The 14,019-nt window shown below is 41.3% G+C and overlaps 1 protein-coding gene across 1 annotated transcript in view; it reads left to right on the top strand.

The window, feature by feature from the left end:
- The window catches only part of ADCY1 (adenylate cyclase 1), a 257,663-nt gene that overhangs the window by 221,768 nt on the left and 21,876 nt on the right, over positions 1-14,019 (top strand). The window contains exons 11-13 of the mRNA XM_032796824.2: positions 6,490-6,574; positions 9,893-9,982; positions 13,166-13,422. Of these exons, the coding sequence (XP_032652715.1) occupies positions 6,490-6,574; positions 9,893-9,982; positions 13,166-13,422 (432 nt within the window). The remainder of the gene's footprint in view (positions 1-6,489; positions 6,575-9,892; positions 9,983-13,165; positions 13,423-14,019) is intronic.

Raw genomic sequence — 14,019 nt, forward strand, 5'->3', positions numbered from 1 at the left:
TGTTGATCTCTCCCCAATTCTCAGCAAAGGTTTACTAGCAGAGCAGCACTGTAGTAAGGTCTCATATTACTAATACTTTTAAATTTTAGAATATTTACTAGTTTTCTATGAAGTCTTATCATAAGTATTTAAAACTAAACTGCACTTGAGAAATAACAGAGCCAGGAATATTTTGTGATGCAGTATCCTGTCTTTTGATTATACGTTTGGTTATTGGCTAATTCATATAATTCAGTAATTTGCACTGAGTTTCGTTAATCGATTCTAATCGGTAAAGAAGCAGACATCAGAGTTAAGTTTCCAAGTGGTTATTATAGTCAGCAAGTGGGGAGAATTATTAAAAAAAAAAAAAAATGTTTTTGACAATATCCTTTTTAGGGTGCGATCGTAAGAAGCAATCTCTGTTCCCATCCAAGTCATTAGGATTTTGATGTGAATAGAGGAAGGCCATGGCTGAAAATCCCACTGTCACAGAGTGGCTGACCCCTGCAATTGAAGTAGGTCAAGCGCCCCTCTGCAAAAGCAGGAATTCCCAGGTGGGCCAATTAAGGGGGCAGGGCTGCATCTGAGGTTCTCAATGGTTAGAGGGAGTTCCAGTGAAGGCATGGTTGTAGGAACAGAACGAGAGAGAGAGAGAGAAAGCAAGCAAGCTAGCTAGCTGCAGGAAGCAGGAGTGGCAGGACCGCCAGAGTCCCCTGAAAGGGAAGGCAGTGAGAGCCTGAAACATGAAGGGTGATCTGAGAAACTGAGCTTTTGGCTGGTTAAGTTTGGACAATAAAATCTTGTCTAAAAGAGACCGTGGGTGTGAGTGAGCCATTAGCAAGCTGGGGAGAAACACTACCTTATGACATCCCCTCTTAATTCAGTGATTCCTTACTAAATTTTCCTGGTAGTTTAAACTAAATTGTAGTTTAATAAGATTCTGTAATATGAAAGTTTGAGGCAAGTTTTCATAGATTATTAGGGTTGGAAGGGACCTCAGGAAATCATTTAGTCCAACCCCCTGCTGAAGGCAGGATCAGTCCCCAAATGGCCCCCTCAAGCATTGAACTCACAACCATGGATTTAGTAGGCCAATGCTCAAACCACTGAGCTATTAATTGATTGTTTATTGAGGGATGATTCCAGGTACAGTTTCATAGTTATGAGCATGTGTTTGTTGTTGAAATAATAATAATACTTTAAAGAGTTATCACATCTTTCCTCTGAGGATTTCAAAGCCAATTACAAAAATCAGGGAATTAACCCTCAAAAGGCCTTCCTGAAGTAGGTAAAACTTAGTTAGGAATTGCTTCACTTACCGTCAAGGTAAAGCCCAGCAGAAGCATATAGTTCAGGACAGGAAGTGGAAAAGTATAGCAGATGCAGTTGAAACTTGAGAATGAACTTAAGGGGACAAAAAATATAGGGAATTGGAAATATAGGAAATAGACTCATAAAAAGGAGCGTAGTTATTTAGTGACCATCTGGTCAGGCCTTCAGGTTAACATCTAATCTGACAGACCACCAGCTGATCAGCACTACTGAACACCATGCTGTTGCACTGGTTATTTATTGATTTAGAAAAGTTGCACTTCCCAAGTAACTAGTACCACTCTGCAGGATCCACAGGAGGGGTTCTTGGACAATGTTTCTTCTGAGTACCTTTGAAGGTTGTGGCAAAATCACAGCCCACATTCCAAAACTTGGAAAAAGCAAATTCTTGCTAGGAAAGCCCTAATCTCCCTTGCCCACAACACTTCTGACTTGGAAATGCTATTTAAATTGCCAAACGCCGCATGTGATGATGCAAGAGTTTCTGGTCAGTAGAGACAAAGACAGGCAGGAAGCATGTAGGTCATGTTATTGCAACAGAAGTGAAAATATAACAAAGCAACAAAAAGCTTGATGACTCTTAATGGGAGAAATATTCCCAGAGGGAACATACAATAACAACAACTAAATCCTTCACATTATTTCTCCGTGTTAAAAGCCAGACTCCGGTCAGTCATTGCATGAGAACATAAAGGGGAAGGAGCCTTTGCTCACTGTGTTGTCTATTAAAGGTTTGTGACATTCCCCAGGGTACAATCTGGACTCTTGGGCAGTTGTGCCCCCTAAGTTCTCTGCTCTCTCACAGCCTCCAGCATATAAATTTACCCCCAGTTATACTGCAAGAATGCTTCAATCAGCCAGCCTGCCACCCTTGAAATATACAGCAGAGCGACACCAGCAATTCCCAGTCCCTGACTTTCCCCCAGAAATGTGCGTCTTGTACTGCCCAGCACAGTACAAGCTCATATAAAGTCTGTCTTTTCATTATTATGCACAACCCTTGTTATCTCAAATGGAGTTTCCCAAACACTTCAATCCAAACACACACTGGCTTAGATAAAAACAATAAACGAGTTTATTAACTACAAAAGATAGATTTTATGTGATTACAAGTAATGAGGCATAAAAACAGATTTTATGTGACTGCAAGTAATGAGGCATAAAAGTCAGAATTTGGTTACAAAAAAATAAAAGTAAAACACAACACAAACGTAAGAGTGAATTCAAAGCGACAGATTTCTGTCACCACATGTTCTAGCAGTTTTACTGGCTGAATCTTTCAGCCAGGATCACTCCCCGATCCAGTGATGCTGCTTTTGTCTTTCAAGCATTGTCGATGCCTTGAGTAGAGATGAAGGGAGAGAGGTGATCTGAAGAGTTTGTTCTCCTTTCTTACAGCATTTCTCTTCTTTGAGAATCATCTTCAGCTGGGCTTCAGCCAACAGCAAATTTGTGAGACAGGAACTTCCAGCTGTTTTTTCTTTGCCAACATGTAAATTTATCGCTCACACCCTTTTTCCTGGAAAGAATGGCCACTTAACGTGGTGATAGTCCATTTGATTTTGATTAATACCCAACTGAGGTGTTAGTTTGCCTTTTGTACCTAAGGAACTGTTTTGTGCCTGCTTTTCTAAACTTTGAACATGTCTTATACTGTAGAATTTAATAACTTTACATACTGTGTTGCCACTCACATTTTACCAGGGCAGTAATGTTCAGCAGATTCAGTTTTCAAATGATACCTCATAAGGCATACTTTGTACCAAATCTATCATAGTCTTGTGGTAAGGATAAACATAGGGATACAGACCATCACAAGGCTCTGTCACTTTCACAGTCCTTGTGATCAACTAAGCTAAAGGACTGCACAGACCAAGTGGTGCTTGCCTCACCAAAAGGATTGGGGAAAAGTTAGGCCATGATCCTGTCTACCTACGCTGGCCAACTATGGAGGAGACTGTCGCTTTACCACCTTCTGGGGTGATGCAGCAGATGTGCCCCACCCAGCTAAGGTGGTATGAGGCTGTACCATACACAAGCCAGTGCCTTAAAAGCATGGTAGCACCTGCTTTCTACTATTATTATTAATATTTATATTGCGGCAGCACCTACAGGCCAGCCAGATCATGGATGTCACAGTTCAGGGCAACTGTACCTGTGTTCCCTTTCCGTGGTCCAGCAAGGGCACCCACTCTTAGGCTTCTGGCTCATCAGCCATCATCTGTTTTGGATGAAGACGTATATTTCGCTTGCTCCCGATTGGAGTGTTTCCAGGCTGCACAGTGCCCTGCCTACACTGTGAATTCCCCAGAAAGTCATAATGCTTCAGCAGGCCTGCTTTGCCTTCTCCTCAGAGGCTATAACCAGCATACTTACCCATAGTTAAGTTACTATACAGCTCTTTCTAAACAAGCACATTTATTGTTAAGGTAAAAGCATTAAGGAGAAAACATATTACAAACAATAAAAGAACATACATACATGCTAATAAGCTTACCAGAGATCATCCCAACTCCAGCATGGGCTCTCGCAGGTGAACAGTTCTTTTAACCCCCTACTGTTTTTTCTGTGGTTACATGTTTAGAACATGTTTTCCTCACAACAAAAATACCCCATGAATACGTCAAGTCCTTCCAACACTTCCCAGGAATGATTGGGGCCTCCCTTGGACAGAAGGTTCTGTCCATTTGCTGGATCAGAAAGCAGATCCTGAGTCAGTGTAAACTCAGGCTATTTATCCAAAAGTCTTTTCTGACTCTGTTGGTCTCTAGAAAATCTAGTGAATGTGAGCCTCTCCTGGTGGTGGTACCTCTTGGAAGTTGTTACAGCCTGAGTGAATTTGCCTAATCCCCTACCTACCCACTTCTTAGTTTCTGGAGGGTGGTGGTTCCCCCCTCCATGGAAATACTTACAATATCTGGCCCACAATGATGCATAAACTTAAGATCCCCCAAAGATATATTGCAGGAAAAGGCCATATCTGTCACAATGGACACATTGTGCCAGGCTCTGTACATTCTGCCATTCCTGTCCTAAAGAACATTCCCCCAGGTAAAGTCTCTCACAATTTTAAAAAAATGTCTCAGTACTACTGCAGGACTTCTCTAAATTTTAAATCAGGGATATTTATTGGGATCACGTAGGGACTTGTAAAAATTCCACTGTAAAGCAGTCACTCCCTTTTCTTCCACTATTGGATTCTAAACCCATATTAGAACAAGAACTTTTTAGTGGTGACAATAAAGAGCACAGACATAGACACAATGGCTTATAAAAAGGTTACACAATTTATATGCTCCCTCAGTCCTGGGGCTTACCGGGGGCCAATTAGCACACCTGCATGTATGCTGTAATTTGTGGCTGGCTGTCTAGCCACATACCCAAGCGACTAATCCGGCAGCCAAGGATCCTCAAGGTGTAGGAATGCCTGGCCATATCCGCTTTCTCCTAGCCTCATATCCTGCTTTGGCGGCTGGGAGGGAATTTGATACTGGAGTTACTGTAGCAACTCTGAAGTACCCAGTTTGTCCCCTGTGTATAGGGAATTCTCGGGGCTGAGATTTGTTAAGTTTCTGGTTGCTTTGCATGGAGCAGCTGAAATGGAGCAGCTAAGATCTGATTCAATAAGTGATCAAGTGGACAAACCTCTAATCTTTATAACTGTTCTTTCTCTCACAAAGAGTTGAAGAGAGAGGAACTGTGATAACCATTATATATCAGCCAAGCCCAGGGGTCAGCACCACCATGTTGCATGACAGGCCCTTGACAAAATTACTGGACTTGGTGACGGACATTGGCAGGGGGTTGGAAGGGGCTCTAACGTGAGACAGGGGGTTGGGGTGTGGAAGGGGGTATGAGCTCTGGGCTGGAGGTGCAGGTTCTGGTGTGGGGCCAGAAATTAGGGGTTCAGGGTACGGGAAGGGGCTCCGGGCTGGAGCAGGGGGTTGGGGTTGCAGGCTCTGGTGTGAGGCCGGGGATGAGGGATTTGGGGTACAGGAGGGAGCTCCAGGCAGGGGATTGGGGTGCAGGGGAGTGAGGACTCCAGCTGGGGGTAGAGGCTTTGGGGTGGGGCTGAGGATGAGGGCTTTGGGGTTGTAAGAGGGTGCTCCAGGCTGGGACCAGGGGGTTTGGAGGGTGGGAGGGGGATCAGGGTAGTAGGATGGGGCATGGGGGGGATTGCAGGCTCCGTGCAGCACTTATCTCAAGCAGCTCCTGGAAGCAGCAGCACATCCTCCGCTCCAGCTCCTGTGCGCTGCCCCATCCACAGACACCGCCCCCGCAGCTCCCATTGGCTGCAGTTCCTGGACAATGGGCTGGGAGATGCAGAGTCAGCGCTTGGGGATGGGGGACAGAGGCAGTGTGAAGAGCTGCCTGGCTGTGCCTCCGCCAGCAACAAAATGGATGAGGAGCCACTTGCCAGGAGGCTCACCTCAGGTGGCTCCCCACAAGCGGCTCCCTGTCCCTGCTGTTGCTGGCAGAGGCACGGACAGGCAGCTCTGCAGGCACACTGCCTCCGTCTGCAGGTGCCCTTCCCCCATAGCTCCCATTGGCCACAGTTCCCAATGGGCTGGGAACTGTGGAATCAACGCTCGGGGAGGGAGGGAGGGAGGATGGAGGCAGCGTGCAGAGCTGCCTAGCTGCGCCTCCGCCAGCAACAGCAGGGATGGGGAGCAGCTTGCGAGGAGCTGCCTGTGAGCTCCCCCCACGGACCTCAAAATTTTTACCGGGGACACTTGTGTCCATTTATGGACATGTTACCGATCCCTGGCCAAGCCCTGAAGGCTAAGTAATTGGGAGAAACTCTTTATTTATAAGGGACATAGTGCAGGATATCCTGTATTAGCCTGCAATTAAAAAGTAATATAGACCCCTGAGACAATACAGTTGAGGCTCTGAGATTGCGTGATCCCCTTACTAGGTTTCTGATAGATACTATATAAAAAAAATTACTGAATTGTCATTCTTGAGAATTTCACTAAAGCATTTCTGGCATCACAATAGAAAGAAGGTTTAAAAAAAATGAAAATCCCCTCTGTGTCCGTCAATTTTACATTTGGGGGGAAAATCCCACGTGCATTGCCCTGATCCACCAAATGGCTTCAGAAAAGCGCCAATACAGCTAGCTCAGATATACTCTTTAGTTGCATTGCTTTACTTCTATATTTTTTTCTTCAGGAGTACCATAGTCCTCGTCCTCCTGGTGTTCTGCATATGCTTCCTAGTGGCTTGTATTATGTACCTACATGTCACACGAGTACAGGTAAGTGATCTGAGTCTTCATGATACCTCCTCCTTCAGGAGTTTTATTTGGTGGTAGTTATTTGGAACCTGGTAACACTTATGTGCACTTCATAGCATGATGTAATCTGTGTATTTTTCTAACCTGCCTAATCTGTAGCAAAGCAATTCATTAGAAACTCCAAACAGAACCAACAAACCTGGGGCTGGCTCACTTTAAAGATATCTCTTTCCCTGTGCTAGACATGTTTTTGAGCAGGTTTTCAAAACGGTAATAAAGCAGAAGGACATTCTGCACACTGTAGAAGGAAAAAATCAGAGTAGGGATCTGCAGAGACTAATTTTTCTGGTGAGAGTCCTCACTGGATTCGTCTTCATTTGGTATTCTCAGATATAGAGCAGGAGAAAATACCCACTCAATTAATCAGCTCTGCTGATTAGTACACAATTCTTTTAAATTAAGCAAAATGCCCTTTGGTTAGAGGAAAGCAATTGTTTTCTTGGAAACATAAATAGTTGAATTAGCAGAGTATCTAGTAAAAAGCAAATCTTTATTTACAAACATATACAATTATTTGGGAGTAAAGTTATTAGTCTCTTTTGTTTCAGAAAGGCACAGTAGTTCATACTCGTGCAGTTCGTAGGAAATCGTCCCCATTATTAAGGTCCTTTGAGGCTAATGTAAACTTAAGGTACACTCCTCCTGTTGTTAAAGTCAATGGCAACCCCTATAAAGGTGTTCATCACTTCACTGGATTGAACCCTATATCTGAAAAGAGAGAAATAAAAAATTCCATATAAAACATCAGCAATTGTCTAGAGAAGCAGCTTAGCCTTATTTGTGGAGTGTGGGACTGGGAGCCAGGAACCCCTGTATTCTAATCCTGGCTCTGGCGCACTCTCTTGCTGTATGACATTGGACAGGTCACTCAACTTCTCTGTGCCTCAGTTTCTCACATATAAAATGGAAAAAATAATAATACAGGTACTTACCAACCTTCTTAGGAAATCTGGGGTGATTAATTAATTAATGACTATACAGTGGTCCTGAAAATAAATGTAAATAAAGGCAAAAACCTATGTTCATATAGCGGTTGCAATATTAAAATCATAAGAAAAAGGCAGGAAATGCAAAAGCTTAAGTGTAACTTTAACTTGACCAAGTCTTACATGTATTACTTATACTTGGTTTTTCTAGTTAAATTTGTTGCTTATTTAATTATGCTTCATACTGTACGTAAACCATAAAATGTACAGGATATACAGTGTGGCAAGATTGTGGTTGGAACCTTTTGTTACTTGCTTGTCATTTTAACTATGCAACGTTATCACTGTACTAACAGAATATCCTGCATTTCATTATTGCTGTTATTGCTTTTGTGAAGAACAAGGAAATTATCCTTGAATTACTCCCACTGCAAACTGCATCATTCACTGTACAATGAAAAAATGTTTCCTGTGATACGATGGGATTATAGTTATCCTTTGTTATGTTAGGTACTGAATCACATCACTTGTGTAAGATGCACATTGGACTTTGTTCCCAGCTATGAGTTCTGCCCCCTGCTGCACTTTGTAGTATTTGTCACAATGCTGACCCTTTCCCCTTATCATGACACAGTAGATTTTTAACACTTGATTCTCATAGTGAACAATGTGTGAAGATACCGTGTGCAGACCAAGTTTACTGCTGTAGGAAAGATTTGTTCTACAATATTATCATTGTTTTATTAATGTTATATCCCAGATGTTCCATCATATTTTAATGATATTGACAGACGATCAAATTGATTCCTGGTGTAACTTTATTGCACTCACTAGGGACCATTTTATCCCATTCTGTTTTAAATAAGTTGTTTATAGCAATCTATTATTCATATTACAATAATGGTTTCCCTTGTTACATCCATGTGGGTTTTATCTCTTGGTCCACATCGAAGCCAGGGTGTATTTCAAGATCACATAATACATATTGTTTTGTTTTCATCTGTTGGTCTAATTAATTAGCCACAGAATTGGTATTCCTGTGGGTTTTTTTCAATACAAATGAGTATGGTTCACCTGCAATCACTGACCATACATTCTGTCACTGCCATGCATAAGGGTGACATAAACCCACTGAGTCTATGTCTCCACATGGGAAAGGGAGAGCAGGAGTTCCAGCGCATAATACCTGTTCCTACAGAAGCCCCTTTGTGGTACTCTGCAGTGAGGTGTATATGGTATTTTCTCTATTCCTCATTCAGTTAGGTGGATACCATGTGTAAGCCAATTGAACTGGGAAGACTCATTAATCTCTAGTTGGCCTAGCCACCACTAGAGGGGGACAAAGTGCCATACCAACCATGCATGGCTTACATATATTTACCAGCAGGCATCAAAAATTGGTTCTCCCTCATCGTCACTGGCCTAAGCTAAATCCAGCCCAGATGAGGCTAAACACCTTCCTTCTCTTAGAAGCACACTGATGTTCCTCCACTGAAACGCCTTTGTCTTTTAGGTCCTGGTCCTGGTCCCATTCAAGTCATTGGGGGTTGACTTGAATGGTGCAGGATCAAGCCCCAAGCTATAGCAAATGTGCCACTCATTTGCAAGCCCCCGGGATAAAGAAGCAAACAGCTCCCCATGGGACCAAAGTAAATCAATATAACTCAACCCAGCATGAGTGCACATTCCAGGCAAACTGTTATCTTCCCTTTCCCACTTTTTACCCAAGAGCTTCATTTATATTGAGAGCAAGTGCTCAGATACTCAGATGAACATGAATGATGAGAGAGGGATGCTCAAGACTCTGCCTTCATTAACCATTTTTGCTCCATACTGCTTTTCCTCGTCTGACAAATTAGATTACTTTTTTTAAATATGGGCCCTACTAATTAAAACTCAGCTGGCATTCACTGTTACTGAAATATCACTACAAAATTCTGTGTGATATGTATGGTCTGGAATCTTGGGTTGCTGTCTACAATTGACAGTTTCCAAACCAGATAGTTATAATGTTTGTTTGTTTTCATTTCTTCACATGTATAAAATAGAATGCTAATTTGAGCATTCTAATTTGTTATATTTATTGTGAACAGAAATCCTATTAAAAATCAAATAAAAGCCAGTTTTAATTATAGTGAGAAATAACTTACAAATCTATTTTCTTTTTGTTACGGACTGTCCTTAAAATATTTGTGCACATTTCTTATTTTATTATTAAAATTTGGAATTTACAACACAGGCAGAATTCACATATCTATTCCCTATTTTATTTGACATCCTATCCTTGTAAACAATAACATACCCATTTTTTATGTTATTTGGATTTAAAATATCCTTTATTTTTCTCCTGCAGTGTTTTCCAGGGTGCCTGACAATACAAATTCGTACCATTTTGTGTATTTTTATTGTGATCTTAATTTACTCTGTGGCTCAAGGGTGTGTGGTGAGTATACAACTATAAGCCAAATATATAAAGCTTAACATTAAGTTTAAGAACAATCTATTATAGATCACATTTAGTCTCCCACCTCATCCCATTTTCTTTCTCTCTTATGCACAAAATATGTAAATATATTAATAAAGTATCTATAGCAATGTGGTATAATTTAAAGGCTGTATTAGTTATGAGTAGTGGAAGCCACTAGTAAGCTATACAATTCGTTCCAAATTAGTGCTGAAATAAATCTTCATATCAAACCACACTATCATATGTTCTGCATATGTCACATACTTTACAAAAGAATTATGTTTGAAATGTTCAGTGTTGGACCAAGGACCAGCTGAACTTCCGATATTTTGTGGCTTGTCAGGGAATCCACACTTTCAAATGGAATAACACATTTATTTCTATACCTGATAAATCATGAGAGAGCAGATCTTGAAATCATGACAGTATTATGTAATGAAAGGAGGTATATAAATATATTAGTCATAATATCCATCTATCTCTTGGGCTTGTGTAATTGCTCTGGTATAGAGTCAGGGGCAGCTCCAGGCACCAGCATGCCAAGCACGTGCTTGGAGCGGCAAGCCACGGGGGGCGCTCTGCCGGCACCGCTAGGGCGGCAGGCAGGGTGCCTGCGGAGGGTCAGCTGGTCCCGTGGACCTCCCACAGGCTGCTGCCGAAGGCAGCCTGCGTGCCGTGCTTGAGGCGGCAAAATGCCTAGAGCCACCCCTGTATAGAGTTATAGGTGTTCAGCACTTCTGAAAATCAGGCCACTTGTTTAAGTGCTTAAATGTGGATTTAGGATCCCAGGTTTGAAAATGTGGACACAAATATATATATATAAAGCAAGAGAAATAACACTAGGCCTGATCCAGATCCTACTGAAGCCAAAGAGAGTCTTGCCATTAACATAATTAGGCTTTGAATATATTACAAGATGACTGATGCTGTCAGTTAAATGTGGTGTGTCACAATATGGCATTCTAGAACTAAAAGCCAAGCTAGAGAAGCAGAGTGGTGCAGCAGAGGCTAGAAGCTCTGTATTTCTAAATTCTGTTCCTGGCTCCTCTATTGAATTGATGTCTGACCTTGGGCAAGTCACGTGACTTCTCTGTGGCTCAGTTTCCTAACCTCTAAAATTGACATAGTAATATCTACCTAGCCACAGAAGTCTTGTGAGGTTTGATTACCCACTGTTTATAAAGCATTTAAAGATGTATAGTGCCAAGTATTATGGAGACCTTTTATGGTTTAAAAAAAAGATTCAACTCCTCACGGGCATCCCCCATCCCCAAGATGTATTTAGATATCTGCAGGGAACTTAGGTATTTGAATTACCTAAACCACTACTTTCACATCCTGCTATTTGGCTACTCCCTAAAGTAGAGTAACAATTGCAAGTAACACAGACTTTCTTGCTGAAATTACAGTGCTGTTCCAAGAAGTGCCACCAAGAATTTAATCCCATCCTGTTGTAAGAAAATCTACTTGTATGTATGTGTAAGCATTTCTGAAGCAGCTTTTACACACCACCTTAAATCTTCAAAGTATTTAATAAAAGCCTCACTTCTCTGTCCCCTGTGAAATAAATATTACCCCTATTTCGCACATAAGGAAAGTGAGATACAGAGATTGTGATGCCCAGGGCCACAGAGCAAGTCAATGGAAGAGTGGGGGCTAAAACTCAAGAGTTCCTGACCTCTCTAATCCTCTGTTTCTTTCACTACACCATGCTGCATCTCACATCTGTAGTTCTACACTTTAGTGTAGCAATAACTTGTTACCTTTCAAATGTTTAGGGGAGCTGTTTCATCAGTAAAATAAGTTTCTGAAAAAACCCCTCTAGAATTCTTCACGATCATATAGATGTTGTGGTTTCACCTCAGTTAGTTACAGAGCAGATGGTGTTTTCCTGGATGAGTTGCTTATCATTTACAAAGCCCTTGTACGTTTCTAAGTTTTGAAGTGTTGTCTGCTCTGTAGTGCAAGTGACATTTTTAAGTAAGCTGTTGAACATAATTGTGTTCAATTAATTTTTTGCTTCCCTCTTTCTGATTATGTATCACAATATTATCTTTTCAGTATTTATCTCATAGTCTTATCTTGCTAAATGATTGTAACTGCCTATAAAATGTACTGCGTCATCACTTTTCAGGCTGTCACTGATTTTATGGCACATTATAAAATTTAATTATCGGTGGTTAATATTTTTTAGAAGGCTGATAATAGATTTCAGAATAGAAGGAGAGTACAGATAGGGCTTATCTGTAGGTGCCTACTGACACTGATGTCCTCCTGAACCCACATTACCACCACATTCTCCCATTTAATGTTAATTCCAGTCCTCCCCAGTGGTGTAAGATAAAAGCTGATGTGTGATTATAATAACAAAAATTTGGGGACTAGATCAGGCACTTGGGATTCCTCACTTTCAGGGCTGTTGGAATTGGGATGTGTCACTGTCATCAGCTTTGAAAGAATTTGATCATACTTTCTCCCAGCTGGAGGATGAGTGCCAAACTAATGGTGATTAGAGTAGAGAGAAAACGGAGATAGGATCCCTATCCTTAGTTATCTGTGGATCTCTGCTTTTCCTGCTTATCCATATCTGGCTTATTTGAATCTATTATGGTTATTGACATAATTCATGTTTAGCTCCATAGATGAAAGAGAATAATTACATGCCCCTTATCTTTCATCAGAGATTTAAATATTGTTTTATGCGTATGACTTGATTTTTTTTAAATTGTTAGACTTTAGTCAGTGTGTGTATAATCAACATGCTTCTTCCTCTGATGTGTGTGAGAAGTATTCTAGCAAAGATGGCCACTTATATAGGTATTAAAATACTTCTAAATATTAATAAATAGATATTTTCTTGGGTCCTTTTGTTGCTTGGACATTGAAAAGGAAGAGGGTTTTTTTAACTATGTTCAAACTCTAATTCTCCACCTTTGCTGCCATCTAGTGGACTGGGAGTATGATTCCTGCCTCAAGTAAAGGTAGAAATGTACTAGGTGAGGAAGAATAGTCTTGTTAAGAGGCAAGGCTAGGAGTAGGGAAATAGGAGGTCTGTTTCTGGCTTGAGAATCTGATTGAGGGAAGAGGGCTGTAACCAGGCCCAAGAACTACTGAATTTCTGATGGAATGTTTCATTTTAAACCCCGCTGTTTTCCCCAGGTTGGATGCATGCCTTGGGTATGGAGTACGAATTCCAGCAGTTCCATTGTTATCATTTCTCCCGGTGGAATGAATAAAACAATGAATGAACTTCCATGTGATACAGCCCATTATGCTTTCCTTTCCTGTGTTGTGGGGACTCTTACCTTGGCAATATTTCTACGTGTCTCTTCCTTGCCAAAAATGATCCTCCTGCTTTTTGTTACTATTTTGTACATAGTTGTTCTGGAACTCAGCGGATACAGAAAAGCAGTAGGGTAAGTACACTGTAAAGTTAAGGAAAGTAGTAGCATTATAGCTGGTCCAAAACATTGCCAACTCCATTTTACTACTGTTGTCCTAAAACACTGTAGTACTGTATTAGAGACCGATACTGAGAGATACTCAACTCCCAGTACCTTGCAGAATCTGGCTATTGTGGTAATATTCATGAGTGGGACATTTGCTTTTGTGAACTAACAGCTATGGCCTGGTTCCCCATTGCGTTACTCCAGTTTTACACTAGTGTAACAGAGTTGATTTCATTGGAGTCACACTCACTGGTATAAAAAGAGTGTTAACAAAGCAGTGAATGAAGCCCTTGTGTGTAATTGAAATGCTGAAATAATGTTAAACAAAGCTACACACATATACACGGTGCATATTATCTACATTTATGCTTTTGATGGGTAAGACCCTGAAGAAATTGGGCACACTTTGTTTTGGGGCATGGTGCAGGGATCATACTTGCAGCAGTGTCAGCCTGTGCACTGACAGTATTTGCATGAGATGACCTGCATTTTGAGAAGGGGCTAGTGGTTTTGGATGCCTCCATTTCTGTGTGCCTAAATTTAAAGGATCCTGATTTTCAGAGG

Source organism: Chelonoidis abingdonii, chromosome 2 (assembly GCF_003597395.2).
Source record: "Chelonoidis abingdonii isolate Lonesome George chromosome 2, CheloAbing_2.0, whole genome shotgun sequence".
NCBI lineage: Eukaryota > Metazoa > Chordata > Testudines > Testudinidae > Chelonoidis > Chelonoidis abingdonii.